Here is a 21,346-nt window from a genome sequence, read left to right as displayed (position 1 = left end):
TTGGATAAGCGTATGGAGCAGAGGTCCATCAGTGGCTATTAGCCACAGTGTATAGATGGAACTCTCTGGGGCAGTGATGCTTTGTATTCTTGGTGCTTGGGGGTGGGCAACAATGGGTGGGCTTCTAGTGTCCTGGCCCCACTAGTGGACCTCCTGATGGCACCTGGGTTTTTTTGCCACTGTGTGACAGAATGTTGGACTGGATGGGCCAATGGCCTGATCCAACATGGCTTTTCTTATGTCCAGTGACTACAGGGCGCTCTTGCATTTGCAGAACAGGGACTGAGTACCATCACAAAATGGTTGCCATTGGCCAGTGTGGTGAGTCACAAACAAAGCATCATCCTATGATTGAGACAGTGGATTTCAAATGGTTACTCCCTGCAACACAACCTTGATGCATCAGGAATGCTTCTTAAGCAGCTCTTGTCTTAGTGAGGTAGATGAACTCTCTATGCTTTCAGAAAGAGGTCTCTTGGGAAGAGGGGAGAGCAGTCCAGTAAACACAGCAGGGGCACCACGGTGCCTACAGCTACCATGTTAAGGATCATAGGACTAGAGAAAATTAAAGCTTGTATCCGTGAGCCCTGATTCCTCCATCTTCGCCACAGACTCATTGGGAAGACTTGAGCAAGCCACTCTCATTCAGCCTCAGTTAATCATGTGTATAGTATAGTTTTGGCATTTATGCACATTACACAAACCTCATATATCTTTTATTAACATTTGGTCTTCTGGACCAAAATCTTGCCTTTGAGTCTGTGAGTTTCAGCAGAGGCATGAGGAGGGAAACAAACAGGGAACTGCTTAACCCTTTGCTTTTTTGTTCTTATTGTTGTTTGTTTTGTTGGAGTTTCTTTTGCTGAAAATTATACCACCCCAGTTGCTTTTTGCTCCTATATGGCACACACATATTTTCCCCAACAGATAGAAAGACCACTGGGAGTCAATTTTGAACATTCCTTCCTCTCAAATTCACAGACTCATATGTTTGTACTTAACATATAGTTTTGGCCTTCAGGGACTTGAACTTACAGTGTGGTTGTGGGCAGATGGATGGGAATGCAACAAAGTTAGTAAATTGCAAATTATAAGCGTTATAAGCAAATTAGTAAGTTGCAAATTATAAGCGTTGAAACATTGCTAGGAGTTTTAGATTTTAGCTCATCTTCAATATTAGGAAACAGCACCATCTCCTGATGAACTGCTTTGTGACAATGTCCCATTCATTGTCAACAGTTGATTTAAAACTTCTAATTTTCGCTGATTCAGGGCTACCTTGTGCATCATGGGAAAGTCTTGTTCCTGTTTGGCTGTGGGGTGTTTCTGCAGAGATCTTGAAAGACAAGGGCCAAATTCGCAAGTCACTTAACTGCTTTTCACTGCTTTCCAAACGGACTGTGTGCGCATGTGCAAAACAACAGCAATTCAGTTCTTAATACACAAGAATCATTTTTTTGACATAAACACAAAGCAGCAGCCCTAAACACACTTGGCCTGTGTTTCTGAACCAGCTGATGGCCATGCAAGAAGATGGTTTTAAAAGTATTTCAGTTTTATGTTTTACAATGCATGCACAATTTCAGTCAAAAGAATGGCTGTTCTCTCTTAGCAGCCTTCAAGTCCCACCAAGAGCCCTGCATTTAGCAGCTTTACCTCCATAATTTTTCAACTGAAATTTACAAAGCAATGAAGATCCCCTCAATACATTAACTTGACTTGTCATAAGTATTAGCGCATAGTGAATGGCACACTTCATTCAAACCAGAGTTCTCATTATGAGAGGAAAGCTAGGAGGAGGTCCTTAAGGAGATACACAAGTCAGTTCAGTTCATTTACTGTAATTGTAATTAGTCATTGGCTGTTACACGTCTACAAAATTCTCAAGAAAAGGCAAAGTAAACTAGAAGTTAATGAACATACAAGGTACCATGTAAAGCAAAAGGGTATAACAATAGAGACAATACAATAGCAATGATAACAATGGAAATAATATACAAGTCCAGCCACCTGAGACCCACCAATTTAGCTCCCTCCAAAGCTGTTTGAAAAGAGCAGCTCAAGAAATCCATCACAAAAGATAGGAAGCCAAGTCCTATCTGGCCCCCTGGAGGCTAATCCTTGGGTCAGATTACACATCAAAACAAGGTATCAACCAAAGGAACCTATGTGGTCTTCTCTAGATGTCACAGAGCCCTCCCTCTCTCCTTACTCCTTCTCTCCTTTGTAATGTCTAAATAAACATAAAATAGATGGGAGAGATATCATCTTCTATATGTTGCCCTTCGCCTACGGACAACAACTAAAGGTTTTAGAGTGGCAAAATGCAATATACCATGTTTAGCTAGATGTTACAAGGAAAGGGTATAAACATCTCATGGATTGGTGAAAGAACTATGAAATAAATTCTCAGAAATACTGACAGGGCAAAAATAATTAGAAAGAAAGGCTCAGCATTAAAGCAAAAGAAAGATAATAATACTTAGCATCTGTATAGTACTTTTGAAGCATTTCATGCACAACAGCTTATTGTAATCCATACAACAACCCTGGGAGGTAGATCAGTATTAATATCCCCATATTGCAAACAGAGGGCTGAGGATGAGAAATCTGTCTACAGTTCAGTCTCCCAGCTGCTACAATACACCAACTGTCAAACAACAGGCTTGCCAGCTTTGTTGTTCAAATGCTAAACCACAATGGACAATTCTCTACCTTTACTTAATGTATTTATGTCACCAAACTGCATCTTTTGTCATGATATTTCACATTCACTTACACAAGTCAAGCAGCGCAGCCACGTTGTTATTTTTCAGTTTAGCTACTCCAATTATTATATTGCATTTTGCCAACACCTAGGAATCATTTGTGTATCATATCCAACACTGAAGGGCATGAACCAAGAGTCTTGGGAATTAGGCACCAGCTCCCTATTTGCAGGCCCACTGGCCAAAACTCAGGGTGGGAGTATCAGAAACACATTTGTAATTTGCTGGACAAGTAAATCTGGAAGCCCCTTCAATTATTTAATTAGTCTTTGAAATGTGCCCCCTCCACCAGATTGCTAATGAGCAAAAGACCCAAAAATTATTGTTAGAAAATGGTGTAAGAATGAATTACCTAGTGCGTAATCAACAGAAACAGAAGTGGTGGGAAAGTTACTAAAATGAAGCTTGATAGTTTACAGGAAATAATGAAAGGAGCTAATGTGTTTGAGAAGAATTGAGTTCATCAGTTTTTGAAACTTGCACCAAGGGTCTGAGGAAAGGAATTAATTGCCACAGTTGTAGACCTCAAATTATTAATTAGGGGACTAGGCTGTCACACACAATCAATGCCTTTGAATCCACAATAAGTAATGAATAAGTGTGTGTGTTCTTTGGATAAAGATGTCCAGCTGAATGATACAGCACAATAGGAAAAACTCCAAGGTCCTACCTTTGACTTCCCCGTCATCTTTTTCAAGAAGCTAAGGGTCCTCCCCAGGGTGGTCCCCTCCCTTTGCGGGTGAATCTTGTCCTCAGCCTCCCCCGTGGTGGTGTCCAGCTGCCCGCAGCTCCCGGTGATAAAGCTGAAAGCATGGAGGGAACACAAGAGTGAGAAAGAAGGGTGCTAGAAAAACAAGTGTGGGCCGCATGCAGAAACCAACCAAAGCCAAACAATCCCCTTTTTTGTTGTTATTGTTTCTAGGCCAGGAAATAGGGAGGGGCCGATTCCCTTGGCGGCCCCTGGTGACCTCAGAGAGTGGCTGCTTCTGTTCCCAGCTGGGGAGATGAAGCATAGAAGCATCTCTGTTTGCTTAAGCTGCAAAAGCAGTTAGTGATGGGGGGGGGGGGGGTTGGAGGGAAAAGAGATGCAAGTCAGTTGGGATGTGGAAAGGGTTTCAGGACTTCAGAGTTTTCCTCACTACATAGCTCCTCACTCCCCAACTCATGGAGCCCTCTCTGCTCCCATCTTGTCAATCTGACTCACGATTTGTAAACCTCTTATTACTAATATAGCAATACTAAATGCTAATGTATCAATAAGTACTATATATTTGGGACTTCACAAAAGCTCACAAAACACAAATATCCATATGACAGGTTTCCAGGCACATCCTCCTTTTGTATAAACTTTTCACCAAATATCAATTAACAGTGATGCATTTAAAATCCCCTAGTTCCAAAGTCATTAAATTGCAGAGGCATGCCAAGACAGTACAATTTATAAACAGTTTTAAAAGAAATAAATAGCAGTGGGCACTGAGAATCCATTTGTATGCATGTTTGTCAATTTATTTAGGATGACATAAAAATAATCATAATAAACTTCGTATTTGTGAATTGTAAATCAGTGCTGCTAAGCTGCAAGAGCCTTTTTCCCTTCTACATTTCCTATCTTTTTTTGTATTACCCAGTTTATATAGACCAGTTGATATCAATGCAGGTAAATTACATACTACTTTTTATTGGGGATTGATCAATTGAATGGTTGCATGAGCAGAACAGGCTGGCACTGATGGTTTTTTCCCTGCCCTTCTATTCTCATGGCCACCCTCCATGACCCCCAAAAAGTCACTGAGTGGGGGTAGTCCACAGCATTTCTGTGGACAAAAGCCACTGGGTATGGGGCGAGGCACTGAAGTGAAAAATCAGTCAAATTCACTTGCAGCCTCTCTCTGTCCCACTGGCAGCCCCACCTGCTCAGACCCAGTGGCTTTTTCATCACAGGGATCCCACAACCCACACCAATGCTTTTTAGGGTGTTGCAGAGGGCTGCCATGGAAAGAAGAAGAGAGGGGAGAAATCCAGCATTACAAGCCTCTTCACACTTCCACAGCCAACCAATTATATCCCTTAAACAAATGCCTAAATGTGCCCCAAACTGCAGTTAAACTGTCCCTAGTTTCTTAGCCATGGCTGGGAGCAACTAGTGAGTGGAAAAAGACCAGCCTTTACAAAAACCATACCAAGACAGACTTCCAAAAGAAGCAGGGCTATGAAACAGCAACAATTCCGTCACCACCACTCAAGCCATGTAATGAAGATGGAAATCAAAACTGGCAGGGCAGTGATGGGGAAGAACAGAGACTTTGCCAAATAAATAGAGAGGTGGAGAGAGAGACGGTAATTTGAACCCCTAGAAGGGAGGCAGAAAGAGAAGGGTGCTGGGAATCCTTGAGTTTATGGGATGACCTTTCTAACAAACCCTTTTCAAATTAAAACAAAAATAATGCTTTTTTAATAATCATAATTTTATGTTTTCATTTATTTCCCAGGTTAGTACACTGCTCAAGTTAGTATATAGCCTTTTGACTTCACAATATACCCGTAAGGTTGAACAAAGTATGTGTATCGTCAGGTCAAGGACCAGTGAGGTCCAAATTGAGAATGCATGTGCAACAAAAGACATTTCCTAACTTTAAAAAAAATCAAAATGAGAAACAGGGAAGAAAACCGAATGGGCAAACAGGGAGCCTTATTCTATTAATGTACATATTGCGTGAAGCAGCCTTGTATTAAACCAGAGCACTGGACCATTTAGCTCAGAACTGCCTCCCCTGACTTGCTGAAAAATGTCTTTCCCAACATCTGCTGCTTAAAACCCTGAGGATCTTTTGCATGCTTGACTACAGAGCTAATGGTGCCTTCCTAAATGAAATGTTCCCACATATGGTCCATGCATACAGGATGCAGTGCTAGGCGATCAGGAGTCAGTCTACAGTGCTGCCTACTTTTCCCAGCACTGTTCCTTGAATGCCTTTAATTAATTATGAGAGTCTTTATCCCATATGTGGAAAAATGCCTATTAATTTGGGGCTCTCATCCCCATATTTCAAGGTCTGAGGCTTGCAAATTCATACACTGGTTTTTTTAAGTCTGTTTCTGTCTGCTGAAGGCAAGTGGAAAGAGGGAGAAGTTGGTTGCTATCAGAGCATCACCCATTCTGAGAATCATCTTGCTGAACACCCAGCCATCAAAGACTTATGAATGCAAGTGGCTCTCCTAACTACAGACAATAAACTGCTCAAATCACACCTTGGCTGGAATTTAATGTGTAGAAGGTGACAGACATTTGTAATAGGGGAGGCCAGAATATATCTTCCTCAGGAAGAGATGAGCTGACCCACAAGGGGGGGGGGGGCGGCAAACAGAAGAGACAGATTCACTGGACATGAGTGGAATGAGGGATAATTTGGTAAATTCCATCTGGGAGCATCCTGAAGGAAGGAGCTCTCACAAGATACTCCACCTTGGATGGCAGCCTTTACCACATAGAGCAGACAAAGGGCAGACAGCCTGGACTAAGATATGCCTTCTTTATGGAACACCTACAAGCCAACTTTAAATGCACCAGCTATATATTGCATGCAACTATCCACTAAGATTAGCAGTTCCAGTCAGCCAGCAAAAAGCTGGAGAGTTACTGATGGTGCATGTTTGGGCCTACAATAAGCTACCCTCCCTCCGTAACACTGACTATTTTCTTTAAAAGAGAGAAGGATCAGAGCAACCTCCATATCTTCTTCACCCTGCCTCTTCCTTTCTTACAAGGAATTATCAGAAGAGCTAGTGGTGCTCAGCAGGAGGGGGATGGAAGAGATTCTCCAGATCTGGTGTTCACCAAGGACAATACAATAGGGAGGATTAGCCTTACAAATAATTAATGGCAGGGGTTTCCGTTGCCCACCCCCCACTGTGGACAGGTCAAATAACACTTAGGGGAAGATGTAAAGATTTTACAAGTGCAGCTGTATCTAAACTCACTCCCAGGGCAATGACTTAATTCTAGATTGGTCCAAATGAAAGCCCTTTGCAAGCAAACAAAATATAAAAATAGTTACTTACCCATTGGCTAGGCTCACTGCATCAGTATAAAGGGAGACTTCTAACAAGGGAAGAGAACAGAAAGTTAGGATGGGCAAAGAGCTAAAATAAAAACAAATGAAAGTTCTTAGTGGTCTGTTTTCCTAAAAGATTCTTCTGGGAGTAACTAATTTCTCCAAATGACCTTTAAGAGAACCTTCACATAAGCTGGAAAATTCTACCTGCCTGGCCTTTTTATAGCTTAAGCGACCATCTGTACCAACTGTCCCTATTTACCTGGGACAGACCTGATTTTCTCTTTTGTTTACTTATACCTGCTGTTTCATGTCGGTTCAATGCAGAGCAGCATATTGCAATATAAACTAATATAACGTACAGCAGGCAATGAATATCCTTCTAGCAGAACGTGTCTCCAGAGCAGGAGGCATGCCTCTGGCAGTGATCCTTGTAATATCCTTGCTTGCATGCAAAAAATGCAAGAGTTAACAGAGTTTCATTTGTAAACTGCTGGTGGGCATGAAAGCTCCAACTTGCTTCTTCAAAAGAAATGAAAAAACTTGCAGCCATGGGTCAGCCACCAAGCAGGACAGTACCATCTATGGCATCATTCAAGAGTAACAAACCTTTTTTGCTGTTATAAGCCTGGAGGAATCTTATTTTCACATGCTCTCCCTTTCCCTTGCCTTGTATGAAGTAATCTAAGAAAATACTTTTGCATCAAATGCAGGCAGGGGGAGGGAGCATAAGACAGTACTGGAGAAGAAGAGTTGGGTTTTATACCCCACTTTTCTCTACCTTAAGGAGTGTCAAAGCAGTTTACAATTGCCTTCCCTTCCTCTCACCACAATAGGCACCTTGTGAGGTGATTACTAAAAGCCAGCATAAGTTTCTCAATAACAAGTCATGTCAGACCAACCTTATATCTTTGTCTGAAAAAGTTACTACCTTGCTGGATCAGAGGAATGTTGTAGACATAGTTTATCTTAATTTCAGTAAGGCTTTTGATAAGGTTCCACATAATATTCTTGTTGACAAATTGGTAAAATGTGGTTTGGATCCTGTTACTGTTAGGTGGATCTGTAACTGGTTGACAGATCATACCCAAAGAGTGCTTGTGAATGGTTCCTCATCCCCTTGGAGAGGATCAACAAGTGGAGTGCCTCAAGGATCTGTCCTGGGACGTATTTTGTTCAACATCTTTATAAATGAGAAGGAATGCTTATTAAATTTGCAGATGATACAAAATTGGGAGGGGTTGCAAATACAGTAGAAACAGAGTCAGGATACAGGATATCTTCACAGGCTGGAAAACTGGGCTAAAACAAATAGAATGAATTTCAACAGGGATAAATGTAAAATTCTGCATTTATGTAGGAAAAATCAAATGCATCATTATAGGATGGGGCAGACTTGTCTTGGCAGTAGTATGTGCAAAAAGGATTGGGCGGCTTTAGGGACCATACACTGAACATGAATCAGTAGTGTGATGTGGTAAATAAAAATGTAAATATGATTTTGGGCTGTGTCATGCCCTAGGCCTAGCCCATGAGGCCTAGAGGGCCTGGACAGGCCTACCTTAATTTGTTACTTGGCCTACATCTCCCAGGATCCCTTCTCTGATTGGGTGGCAGAGATTTATGAGGGAAAACTTGCCCACTGAAGATCAGATGGGTGGGACCCGGGAAAAAAAAAGTAAGCCTAGCTGGAGAGAAAGGCTGTTCTCTCTGGAAAGCCTGGGCTGGAGAAGGCTGCAGCTCGGGAGAGATCCCTCATCCAAGGAGCCTGAGCGAGCCAACTGGAATTAGAGGAAGGGAACATATAGCTAGTTGCATCAGGGCTTTCATTTCTTTGTAGCAACCTTTACTGTTTTCATATTCACTGTTGCACTGAAAGTTTTTACAAATCACTTATTGTTTTTGAGGATTTATAATAAACCTGTTGTTGTTATACTGCCTGGGACCTCATGTCTCTTCAGTCACAGGTAGGAGTTTGCTAATAAGGAAGACAGGGGTGGGTGGGTGCTCTGGGCCCTCCCAGATAGACCCTTACCAGAGTGGTGGCAGTCACTAGAGGTCCTCCCTGGTCCCCTGCTGTGTGACAAGCTGTATCAACAGAAATATAGTGTCCAGATCATGCAAAGTGATTGTATTGCTTTGCTCTAGTTAGACCTCACCTAAAGTATTATGTTCAGTTTTGGGCACCCTAATTTAAGAAGGATATAGACAAGCTGGAACGTGTCCAGAGGAGGGCAACAAAGATGGTGAGGGGTCTGGAGACCAAGTTCTATGAGGAAAGGTTGAAGGAGCTGGCTATGTTTAGCCTGGGGAGGAAATGACTGAGAGATGATATCATAACCATCTTCAAGTACCTGAAGGGCTGTCATATAGAGGATGGTGCAGAATTGTTTTCTGCAGCCCCAGAAGTTAGGACCAGAACCAATGGGTTGAAATTACGTAAATCAAAAGAGTTTCCTGCTCAACATTAGGAAGAACTTCCTGACCGTTAGAGCGATTCCTCTGTGAAACAGGCTTCCTCAGGAGGTGGTGGGCTCTCCTTCCTTGGAGGTTTTTAAACAGAGGCTGGATGGCCATCTGACAGCAATTAAGGGGAGGTATTTGTGAGGTTGTCATATAGAGAATGGTGCGGAGTTGTTTTCTGTGGCCCCAGAAGGTCGGACCAAAACCAGTGGGTTGAAATTAAATCAAAAGAGTTTCCAGCTAAACATTAGGAAGAATTTCCTGACAGTTAGAGCAGGTTCTCAGTGGAACAGGCTTCCTTGGGAGGTGGTGGGCCCTCCTTCTTTGAAGGTTTTTAAATAGAGGCTAGATGGCCATCTGACAGCAATACTAATTCTGTGAACTTAGGCTAATCATGGGAAGGAGGGCAGGAAAGGTTATATCAGTCCTTAGTTCTTATATCCCTTTCTTCCATGTCTAAGGAAATGCTGATTGCCACTTTGGGGTCAGATAGCATTTTTTCTCCAGGCCAGTTTGACCAGGGATCCTGTAGGCTTTTTGTTATCTTCCGAGCATGGAGCAGGGGGGAGAGTGTGGTAGAGGGAAGTATCTGTGAATTTCCTGCATTGTTCAGGGGGTTGTTCTAGACGACCCGGGAGGTCCCTTCCAACTCTCTGATTCTATGAGGTAGGTGGGGCTGAGAGAGCTTTGAGAGAACTGTGACTGATGCAAGGTCACCCAGCAGGCTTCATGTGGAGGAGTGGAGAATTAAACCCAGTTCTCCAGATTAGAAGAAGACGACTGCAGATTTATATCCCGCCTTTCAGAGATTCAGAGCAGCTTACAATCTCCTATATCTTCTCCCCCCACAACAGACACCCTGTGAGGTGGGTGGGGCTGGAGAGGGCTCTCACAGCAGCTGCCCTTTCAAGGACAACCTCTGAGATAGCTATGGCTAACCCAAGGCCATTCCAGCAAGTGCAAGTGGATGAGCGGGGTCCACTACCTTTAACCACTACACCACACTGGCTCTCATGAACAAGGTGAACCTATGGTCTCATTCAGGATAAGGTAGTTTCATAAGTTCATGCTTCTGCAACAAACCTTAGAATAGCTGGTCCACCCACTAGGTGTACCTGGGCAATCACCTAGGGAACTAGTCTATCTCTGAGATGGAGGGACACTACACCAGCTCTCCTGGAGGACTGTGGGATCAGCCACACCTTGCAGTGGCCCCAGGTACTGCTGCATGTGCACTGGAGGTACTCGGGCAGCAGGCAACCAGGGCCTTTCCACATGATGATGTTTGGGAGCAACAGTTGAGTGGCAAGCAGCAGACCCAGTTACCGCCACAATGATGCACCCAGAAAGCATGCAGGGACTTCCAGCGAGGGTGGTCTAAGTGAGGGCAGCTTCCTTAGGATGCAGAAGGAGGGGTCCTAGTCATCTAAGATATAAAAAAACTCATAGACCAGCCCTGAATCCTAGTGGTTGGACAGCTGCATATACAGAGAGTTAAGGTAAAAATCTGCATCTTGACTAGCAGACAAAAACTAACTTGTAGCTTCCAAAAGAATCAGATGATAAAAGAAAATATACTGTTTTGCTTCCTCTATTTTTCCCTTGTCTGTGGATAATGCTTAAAAACAGATAAAGGTTCCAGAAATGTGTATGCCAACAATTAGGGACTGCCATCACACTAGAAAGACCAGCAGCTTTAAACCTTGCCTGGAACTCAAATTAACTAGCCACAAGTGTAATTCAGAAAATTCTGAAATGTTTCAGACTCTTCAAAACATACATGTACATAGACATGCATACCACATTCTGACAGCAGCAAATCCCAACCAGCCACAATCCCAGAAGCACGGGCCTCATTTTCTTCCATATTTCGGGAGAGAATGAATGAATACATGAATTAATTCAGAATGATGCCTCTGAGGCCAAGAGCCTTCCAAATTCTGTCCAGTTCGACCACTGGGTGGTAACAACTACATCACCAGGGAACTTATCTAAACAGTCTCCCCACTTACCATCTGCATCTGGGTAGCTGTCAATGACACTCATGGAAACAGACTTGGACAGAGAAGTACAGATGGAGTTTGAGGCTGCTCGATATGCTTGCATCCTCTTGGAATGTTCCTAAGGACAAGGCAAAACAGTTAATGCCATGCAATCACAAGCTCTGGCCAAACAATGTCATCTGGGGGGGGTTAAGAGGACGAGGAGTGAGGTTTTGTATGGTGACCTCGTCCCCCAAGACTTGGTGCTTATCTCCAAATTAAAGATATTACAAAACCAGGTTTACAGCTTCTAAGTCAGGGTGGTCAAATTGTGGCTTGGGAGCCACATGTGACTTTTTCACACATATTGTGTGGCTCTCAAAGCTCCCACCACCTCATCGGCCAGCTTGGAGAATGCATTTCTCTCATTATATAGCTTCTCCAAGCCAGCCAACAGCTTGGAGAATGCATTTAACTTTAAAGTTACTTTATTTCCACCTCTCCCTCCTCCCCCCATCTATTTTCCTCCCTCCCTGTCTTGCGGCTCTCAAACACCTGACATTTATTGTATGTGTCTCTTACATTAATCAATTTTGGCCACCCCTGTTCTAAGTTATTCCAGGTTTGCAGAAGCATATACACTAGCTGCCTCACCCTCCCTTTATGGATGTATTGATTGGCATGGTGGGGACACCTATCACTATTAAATATACAGTAATGATAACAACAGTAATACAGATGGGGTAAAGGTACTGATGCTGCAAGAAGTAGGTTCTACAAAATCAACCAGTGAGTTGAATGAATGCAAGGAGGCCTTTTGAGCTGTGGGATAATCTTCTTCATCACTGTTACTTCATGACCCTATGACATAGCACTGAAAATAAGCTAAACAGAGCTAACAGGCTCTGGTGAAACTGACTGCTGAATACAAACTGAAAACAAGGTCATGTGAATAGGAAATAAAGAGCAGATGAAAATAAGAATTGGGACCACCACTACTCTCACCTCACCCCTGGGGCTGCTTTTTAGCCTTAAAACAAAATATCAGGAGATCTGATTAACAGCCTAGCTGTCCCTTCAGTGAAGGGGGAAAAGGTCCCAAACGAATGTAACTGGCATTTCTCTCTTTATTGGCATATCAAGGGTGACAGATGCTTTCTCCATTGCTGAAAATAATCAGGAGCTAGCCACTTTCAACAGAACACTGAACTAAAGAAAAACCAGAGCAGCCCCAGTTGTTAGCCCAAAACAAGCAGCTGTAGATGCCACCTTTCCTGCCAAAAAGAACACTGATACAAGTGCCAACTGCCCTGGGTCTGCAGAGCTGATGAGAAGATAACCATGGCCTTCATCACTGGCTACAGGGCAAAAAGGGCTCCTGGGCAGTAGGCAGAGCCACCACCATCCCAGCAAGAATCTCGACAAGAGAAAAATCAGCCTGGGCCCACCTGGATCTAAATACCCACAAGCAACTCATCGCTGGCATTCTGGCATCCTCAAAATGATCTCCCTGCCTCTATCTTTCCCCTCCACTCCCCCATGCATGTCTTGAACTTTACTTTCCTGCTGTCTGATGAAGTGTGTTTAGAGCACACGAAAGCTTACATTCCGAATAAAATTTTGTTGGTCTTAAAGGTGCTACTTGACTCGGCTTTGTTCTACTACTTTAGACCAACACGGCTGCCCACCTGGATTGAACTTTACTTTATAGGCCTTCGCCCTATTTCTTTAATGTACAGCTCCTGCAACCAGCACAGTGCATTAGTTTTCAATGACTGACAGCTCATCTGAGAGGCAAGTCTTGGATGAAAAAAGGGGAACAAAACTACAAGTAACCAAATACCTGAGCAACTTCCAAGTCATCATCCTCTTCATCCTGGGAGAGAAGAGACTCCATCTCATCATTGCTCCGGATGATGGGGATTCGGCGGGGGTCCTTTCTGCCCCGAGCATGCCTGTCCATCTGCCCCACAGAGGAGGATTCTATCTCATCGGGGGTTAATCCTTTCAGACTCACACTGGAAAGGAAGCTAAGATCAGCCACTGAGAACTTTCATTGTTATTTCTTCATTTGACCCAAAGTTGAATTCCGCCCCCCCCCCATACACATTTACATGTTCCCAATTAAGAAAGTCTCTCCCATTGGAGTCTCACCAAAACCCAAGCCTTGGCATCTTCCAGAAGCATTATGATGGTAATCATCACATCTTAACAGGAGCTACAGCAGAGTCTTTGGTCACAGTGTGATACCAGCTTCAGAATTTGTCTTGCCCACATACAAACCAGTAAAACACCAATTCATCCATCAAACTCTTACTCCTTCCCCTCTGAAGGCTGGTTTTTTTTTTTAAGTGAACTCTGAATAAAACTTTGTTGGTCTTAAAGGTGCCACTTGACTTCTGCTTTGTTCTACTGTTCAGACCAACACGGCTGCCCACCTGGATCTATTTTAAATAGATGTGTAATATACTTGGTGACTTTGGACAGAAAGCTGTGTTGGTGCCATTACAAGCACTACTCAATTGCCACTGCCTGCAGCCTGCAGTAGGGGTTTCCGATATTTTCCTTAATGAGAGTTACTTGTAATGAAAACATCATGACCCACTCCACCCCAAACCCACACGTTACCAAATTTTGTTTTATCCTAGAAACAAAACATGGACTAGGAAAGGAACCAGAAATGAAGAAATCAGCTAAGCAGCTGAAAGAAAAATCTACAAAATAAATGCAGATTTTTTTTTTCTTCTTCTGAGTTTTCTAGGAGTTGCACAAGCCATTCTGCAGTAGCTGGTGAACTAGTAGGGTGCCACCGGGCCTGGCGTAAAATGCCCTATCCCTCTACCAGAGGCTTAATGGGCTGTTATTTACCAGATGATGTTACCTAGCTATATATAAAAAAAGTCCAGTAGCACTCTGAAGACTAACATTTATTTTAGTATGAGCTTTCATGTGAAGAGCCCCGTGGTGCAGAGTGTTAAAGCTGAAGTACTGCAGTCCTAAGCTCTGCTCACAACCTGAGTTTGATCCCTGGTGGAAGCTGGGTTTTCAGGTAGCCGCTCGAGGCTGACTCAGCCTTCTGTCCTTCCAAGGTCGGTAAAATGAGTACCCAGCTTGCTGGGGGAAAGCATAGATGACTGGGGAGGGCAATGGCAAACCACCCCGTAAAAAGTCTGCCATTAAAACGCGAAAGTAACATCACCCCAGAGTCGGAAACGACTGGTGCTTGCAAAGAGGACCTTTCCTTTCCTTCATGTGATTTATGAAAGCTCCTGTTGAAAGCAAAGTTGTTAGTCTTTTAGGTGTCACTGGATTTTTTTCCTATAATAGACTAACGGGGCTACTACTCCTTTGCACTTTTATCTGTATGTCATTATAAGCTTCAGCTGTGTATCTCCACAAATCAAATCTCTTTTAAAAGGGAATGACATTTTTCTCCTGATCAATTGGCAACCCTAGTTCATGACCCCTGGTGTATGATTAAGCCCAGTGGTTCTCAGACTGTGAGCCAAGACCCAGAGGGGGCCCACAGCTCTCACAGTTGGGTTGTAAGGCCAAGAAGGAGGATTTGGCAGGTTTGGTGGCAAATTTTGAATTGCCCCTGTATACTATACAAAATGACATACAGTCTTTGCTCAGTGTTAATTAACGTGAAATTTCTGCATTTTATGTTGGGAAGGGGGAAAGTGGTATTTGACTCCTTTGCAAACAAGCCCTGAAAACTACAGTAAGTTTAGAAGTTCCACTTCAAAACGTTTGAGAACCACTTGTTTAAGTTTAATCATTCAAACTGAGCCACTCCGGGTACAGAAGAGATTTTCTACAGAGCTCACCATAGGAAGGGGAAAGGTTGCATTTGGAAAAAAGGGAGTAAAGACACTTCCAGACTATCCCCAGTGCTCTATAAATTGTTATGTCGGACTTAACTCTTAAGATCTACTCATTTGGACTGTCCTGGAAAACTCAGGGCTAAGATGGCAGTTGGTGGGCAAATGTCAAAGTGTAATTTAACAAAATTTTAATCTCTCTTTCTAGGTTATAGCTGGGACTGTTGTTAGCGTTAAGTCCCTTTAGGAATGGATGGCCATCATTCTAAATAAACAGCATTCAAAATGCGTTCCAGGGCAGAGTCCTGGTTTAAACCTAGGATTATTGGTGCAACCTAATGTGCTCTCTCTTTTAAAAACTGTCAATTAAGCAGGAGATGCAACAAGGCAGCTTCTCCCACCCACCTGTTTTCCTCCTCAGGCCTGCCACCCACAGAGAAGATAAAAAAAGGACCAGAGATGCACACATACGAAAAACCACAATTCCACTGGGTCTAATTCACCAGATGATTTCAAGGGAAGAACAATGTCTGAGTTGCAGCCTAGCAACCCTACTCAAATACCTGGTTAACCCCTTCATTTCCTACATGCAAGTCAAGGGAAAAGCAGTCTATTGCTACATGCACCAAGTTCCTCTGTTGCCACCTATCTCAGGCTCAAATTGAGCCAAAGGCAACAAGGTAAGTCTTAAAGGTGCCACTTGACTTCCATTTTTCTTTATTACAACAGACTTAACCAGAGGTCATTTTGTAGAAAAATAGGTGGTGGAGCTCATCCAGGGATTGTTATGCAGCTGCACATATTATTCAATGGACAAAGAGGTGGAACTCTCAGAAAGGTTCAGGAGCTGTGCTCCTGTGAGCTCCCACTGAATCTGAGGCCTGAACTTAACACACCTACTCTTTTGAATGGGTTCTCTGGGAGTTGGGGTGGATCCAGCCTGCATTTTATGCTGATGAAAAAAGCGAAGTGTCTCCCTTTGACCAACCAGAAAGGTTGTGCCGGGGGATCGTGGCAGTTGCATGGATAAAAATCATGTGAAACAGAGGCTGCAGTAAGGAGGAGAGTTACATGAAATTGAAGAGCCCTGTGGCACAGTGTTAAAGCTGCAGTACTGCAGTCCTAAGCTCTGCTCACAACCTGAGTTCAATCCCCAGCGGAAGCTGGGTTTTCAGGTAGCTGGCTCAAGGTTGACTCAGCCTTCCATCCTTCCGAGGTCAGTAAAATGAGTACCCAGCTTGTTGGGGTAAAGTGTAGATGACTGGGGAAGGCAATGGCAAACAACCCCGTAAAAAGTATGCCATGAAAATGTTGTGAAAGCAGCGTCACCCCAGAGTCGGAAATGACTGGTGCTTGCACAGGGGACCTTTCCTTTCCTACATGAAGTTGAGTGTGAAAGATAGTTGGATCCACCCCTTCGCCTGTATTCTGGGCATGCCACTCAGTTTCCTTTTAGAAATTAGCTGGTCTGAATCCTCAGCTTGTTAAAAAAAAGTCAATCTTTAATCTTTGAATTTCCAGAGGTAGGAGGCAAAATGAGCTGATAATCTCTGTTTAATGAGAAACAGGCCTGCTCCCACTTTCTGTTGTGCTGTCCAATGAGGGGGTAGAATGACAGCAATAATTGACATGCTTGTTGCAGCTCTCCCAGATATGTTTTGCTATCACTAAAGAATGCATGAGGAAGTGCTGGCATAAGCAAAGAGTCCATTAAAAAGATGCTTCCTTCAGTTCTTCCCAAACTTTGTGGTAGCTGCCAAGAGCAGACACAAAGCGACTGATAAAAGGTCAGATGCATAATTAGCAAACAATTAATGTAATATGCAAATAGTCAGACAAAGCAGCACTCTCCCCTCTCATGGGAGGGGAATACTTCCTTTAAGATGGTGCTTGCTGTGATGTGCATTAGCATCATCTAAGAAAAACCACTGCCAAGGCCCAAACATTCTTTCTCTGGGCCCACTACAAACTTGCAACATGGTCCTCTCCCCCTAATCTCACCTCATACATTTTCTTTCATGACTCATGAAACTATTTTCTATTTCTAAAGCAATATAAACAAACCATATCAAGGCTTGAAGCCCAGGTCAGGACACTTAGATGGGCTGGGGGGCAGGAGCCATTCCTAATGTTTCATGTATGGGTCCTGAAAATCCACTTCCCTTTCTCTTTCACACATGTGATATGCAGAGACACAATTCCATCCCTCATATCCCAGAAGAAATGCATCTTCTGAGACAAAACTTGCTACGCTGTGGTGACATGCAGGTATCATCCTTGACTTGTATCCTTTGAATCCTATGCACATTTTTGCAGATTTTACATAGATCTTTTCCACTTGGGCGACAGTTTTAGGGAACAATACAAAAATGAAGAGGTGAGCAGTGACTCGCAGAAAAGCTCATAGCCTGCCACAAATTTTGTTAGTTTTTAAGGTACTACTGGACTCTTGCTCTTTTCTACTAATACAAAAATGAGGCCTGGTCTCTAGCAAAATACTTCCAGGAGTTTCCTACCTTTGTTTTCTGCAAATACAGGTTGTCCTCTCAAACAACCTGCTGCCCCCTGCAGTTTCAAACCCAGAGCTCCAGCCACAGGGTTGTTTTCTTGTTCCTTCCTACGGCACAAACCCAGCAACAAAATGGACACGGCTTGTGGAGCAAACTAAAGTTACTCACTTGTTAAAACATGATGCCCGCCGAGAGCCCAACAGATCCCTCTTGAGCCTGCAATGGTTCTCGCTGCTTATAGCTTCCCAGGCCTCAAGAATCGTTCTGTGGCACACTTCCTTCTCAGACACCCCCCCCACCTCGCACCCCCATCCCATTGCATTTGCAGAAGTGGAGAGAGCGGTTTGGGTTTCTCTGTGTTTCCAAGCAACTCTTCTGCAGTGAACAGAGGAGGAGGAGGGGGTAAGTCTTCAATGAATTCTTTTCTCTGCTTTTTGAAACAGACAAACTACACCCCCAAGTGAAGCCCTTCAGTCTAAGAAAATAGGGGACTGGAACTCTACTGTTCTAATTATACATTCCTTGCCTCTTTGTAACCTGTACGCGAGGCAGTTTCTAATAATTAAATATATATCACACTAGACTTCCAAAAAGACAATAGAATCCATCTCTAAAACCAATAAAAGCAGCAATAACAACAGCAACAATAAAAAAGGTGAGAATTGAAAAATATGAGTGACTGTGAAGAAGCGACCAGATAGAAAGTGGTAGTGACTACAAGCATAGACAATTTCAAGAAGAGACAGGATAAACATATGGAGCAGAGATCCATCAGTGTCTATTAGCCACAACATATAAATGGAACACTTTGACAGGGGCAGTGATACTCTGCATTCATGGTGCTTAGGGGGCAACAATGGGAGGGCTTCTGAAGTTCCAGCCCCGCTGGTGGACCTCCTGATGGCACCTGGGTCTTGGGCACTGTGACACAGTGTGTTGGTCTGGATGGGCATGATGAACCAGCACTCTAACTAAAGTTTGTCACAAGTTTTGGCTGGTTTACGGTTTGCAAACTGAAAAACCACCACAAATTCCATAGATTTATAGAGTTGGAAGGGACCCCCAGGGACATCTAGTCCAACCCCCTGCTTAATGCAGGAAATTCACAAATAACTCCCTCTAAGCTCACAGGATCTGCATTGCTGTCAGACGGCCATCTAGCTGTTTAAAAACCTCCTAGGAAGGAGAGCCCACCACCACATGAGGAAGCCTGTTCTGCCGAGGAACTGCTCTGTCAGGAAGTTCTTCCTAATGTTGAGTTGGAAATTCTTTTGATTTCATTTCAACCCACTGGTTCTGATCCTACCTTCTGGGGCAACAGAAAACAATTCTGCACAATCCAGTCTATATGACAGCCCTTCAAGTACTTGAAGATGGTGATCATATCACCTCTCAGTTGTTTCCTCTCCAGACTAAACATACCCAGCTCCTTCATCCTTTCCTCATAGGAATTTTCCCCTCAGGTTTTTTCTAGTCCATTTCAGATAGGGTTGCCAACCTCCTGCTATTACAATTGATCTCCAGACAATTAAGACCTGTTCCCCTGGCCCTGACCTGGATAGTCCAGGAAAGCCTGATCTCATCAGATCTCAGAAGCTAAGCAGGGCCAATCCTCTAAAGTACGTGGATGGGAGACCTCCAAAGAATACCAGGACACAAAGGCTACCTCTCTGAATGTCCTTGTCTCCCAGCCCCACTAGGGGTCACCAGAAGTCAGCCATGACTCACACACACATATGAACACACACAGCATTTTTTTTTTAAAAAAAAAATTTAAAAAAAGTTCTGTTTCCCTGGAGAAAATATCTGCTTTGTAGAGTAGGACTCTATGGCATTATACCATGCTGAGTTCCCTCCTCTCCCCAAACCCAGACTCCATCAAAAATCTCAATCTAGAACTGGCAACCCCAATTTCAGACTACTTTTACCTTAGTCTTTCATTGGAAGTCAATTTGTCAGCTTTTTCCTTATATATAATGTTTTGTCAGTTTTCTGACCCACCTAGCTCCAGCCCACTTTTTGATGACTAGACAGAATATAACAACATAAGAAGAGTCCTGCTGGATCAAACCAATGATCCATCTGGTTCAGCATCCTGTCTTAGACAATGGACAACTAGTTTCTCTTGAGGACCAACCTCAGGACATAGAGGCCAAGGCCTTTTCCTGACGTTGCCTACTGGCTCTGAGAGGTTCCCCCCAATCACCAAGGCTAGTAGCCATCGTTAGACTTGTCCTCCATAAATCTATCTATTCCCATTTAAAAGTTGTTTATTCCTGTGGCCATCACTACATCCTCCGCAAGCAAATTCCACATTTTAATCACTCTCTGTGTAAAGTGGTATTTTTTTGCCCCTCCTGAACCTACAGCCCATCAGTTTTACTGGATGCCCTTGAGTGCTAGTATTTTGGGAGAGGGTGATAATTTTCTTTGTCAACTTTCTCTTTCTCTCTTTTTCTTTGTCAACTTTCTCCACCCCATGCATAATTTTATAATTGCTATCATCCCCCCACTCAGTTGTCTCTTTTCTAGACTAAAAAGTCCCACACTCCTCAGCCTTTCCTTTTAGGGAAGGTTCTCCAACCCCCCAGTCATCTTGGTTGTCCTCTTCTGTACTTTTTCCAGCTCTGCAATATCCTTTTTGAGATATGGTGACCAGAATTGTACACAGTATTCCAAATGAAGCCTATACAGGGGGCACAGTATTCTAAATGAGATCTATACAGGGGCATTACAATTTCAGCCATTTTATTCTCAATTCCTTTCCTAATAATCCCAAATCCCCAGAATTTGCCTTTTTCATTGCTGGAGCACATGGGGTGACACGTCTATTGAACTATCCATTTTGACCTCAAGATCTTTTCCCCCCTTTTTCTCTCTCAGTCTCAGCAAGTTCAGATCCCATTAGCCTATACTTGAAGCTAAAAATTTTTTTGTCCCAATGTGACTGTTAGGGTTGCCAGGTCTGGGTTGGAAAATACCTGGAGAATTTGAGGGTGGATCTGGAAGAGGCGGGGGGAGGGGGCTCAGCATGGTACAATGTCATAGCGTCCACCCTTCAGAGCAGCCATTTTATTATTTACTATTTATTTATTATGTTAGATTTAGATCCCTCCCATTCTACAAAGACTCAAGGTGGCTAACATAAAATAAACAAAGGCAACATTTGTAAACAATATTAAAACATTAAAACAATCAAATAAAATCACAGTGGTGCTGCTACATCTATTCCAGGCAGAACCTTATTATGTCTTCCTTTCTCCGAAGCCGTCAGATCCTAGGCAGTTGGTACTAATACATGATAGGTCCAGGTGAGGTGGCAGCCCTCTCCCATTTAGGTGTCATATGCCATCCAGAACAATTCAGTCTTGTAGGCCCTGTGGAACTGCAGTAGGTCCCACAGGGCCCTGATGATTTCTGGGAGGGTGTTCCAGATTATTGGGGCTGCCACCGAGAAGGCTCTGGCTCTGGTGGAATTTAGTCTAGCCTCTTTTAGCCCTGAGATGCTCTGGAGAAGGCAATGGCAAACCACCCCGTAAAAAAGTCTGCCGTGAAAACATTGTGAAAGCAACATCACCCCAGAGTCAGAAACTACTGGTGCTTGCACAGGGGACCTTTCCTTTCAGCCCAGGGACAACCAGAAGATTTTGGGAACTTGATTGAAGTGCTCTCTGGGGAACATGTGGGGCAGATAGATAGGTCCTAGGCCATATAAGGTTTTGAAAGTTAATACCAGAACCTTGA

At 43.4% G+C, this 21,346-nt stretch overlaps 1 protein-coding gene across 2 annotated transcripts in view; it reads right to left on the bottom strand.

Moving 5' to 3' along the window:
* Window positions 1-21,346, bottom strand: part of ARHGEF2 (Rho/Rac guanine nucleotide exchange factor 2) — a 205,905-nt gene that overhangs the window by 123,109 nt on the left and 61,450 nt on the right. Inside the window, exons 1-5 of one of the 2 annotated variants that reach the window (XM_060253339.1) lie at window positions 17,771-17,934; window positions 13,112-13,286; window positions 11,299-11,407; window positions 6,831-6,870; window positions 3,439-3,571 (exon numbers count right to left, since the gene is read on the bottom strand). In XM_060253339.1, the coding sequence (XP_060109322.1) occupies window positions 3,439-3,571; window positions 6,831-6,870; window positions 11,299-11,407; window positions 13,112-13,286; window positions 17,771-17,919 (606 nt within the window). In that variant the 5' untranslated portion in view covers window positions 17,920-17,934. Of the gene's footprint in view, window positions 1-3,438; window positions 3,572-6,830; window positions 6,871-11,298; window positions 11,408-13,111; window positions 13,287-17,770; window positions 17,935-21,346 lie in introns of those variants that run through there. The other variant, XM_060253329.1, reaches the window with a different exon arrangement.

Source organism: Heteronotia binoei, chromosome 1, assembly GCF_032191835.1.
Source record: "Heteronotia binoei isolate CCM8104 ecotype False Entrance Well chromosome 1, APGP_CSIRO_Hbin_v1, whole genome shotgun sequence".
Taxonomy (NCBI): domain Eukaryota; kingdom Metazoa; phylum Chordata; class Lepidosauria; order Squamata; family Gekkonidae; genus Heteronotia; species Heteronotia binoei.
This window is presented reverse-complemented; position numbering and strand designations above follow the sequence as displayed.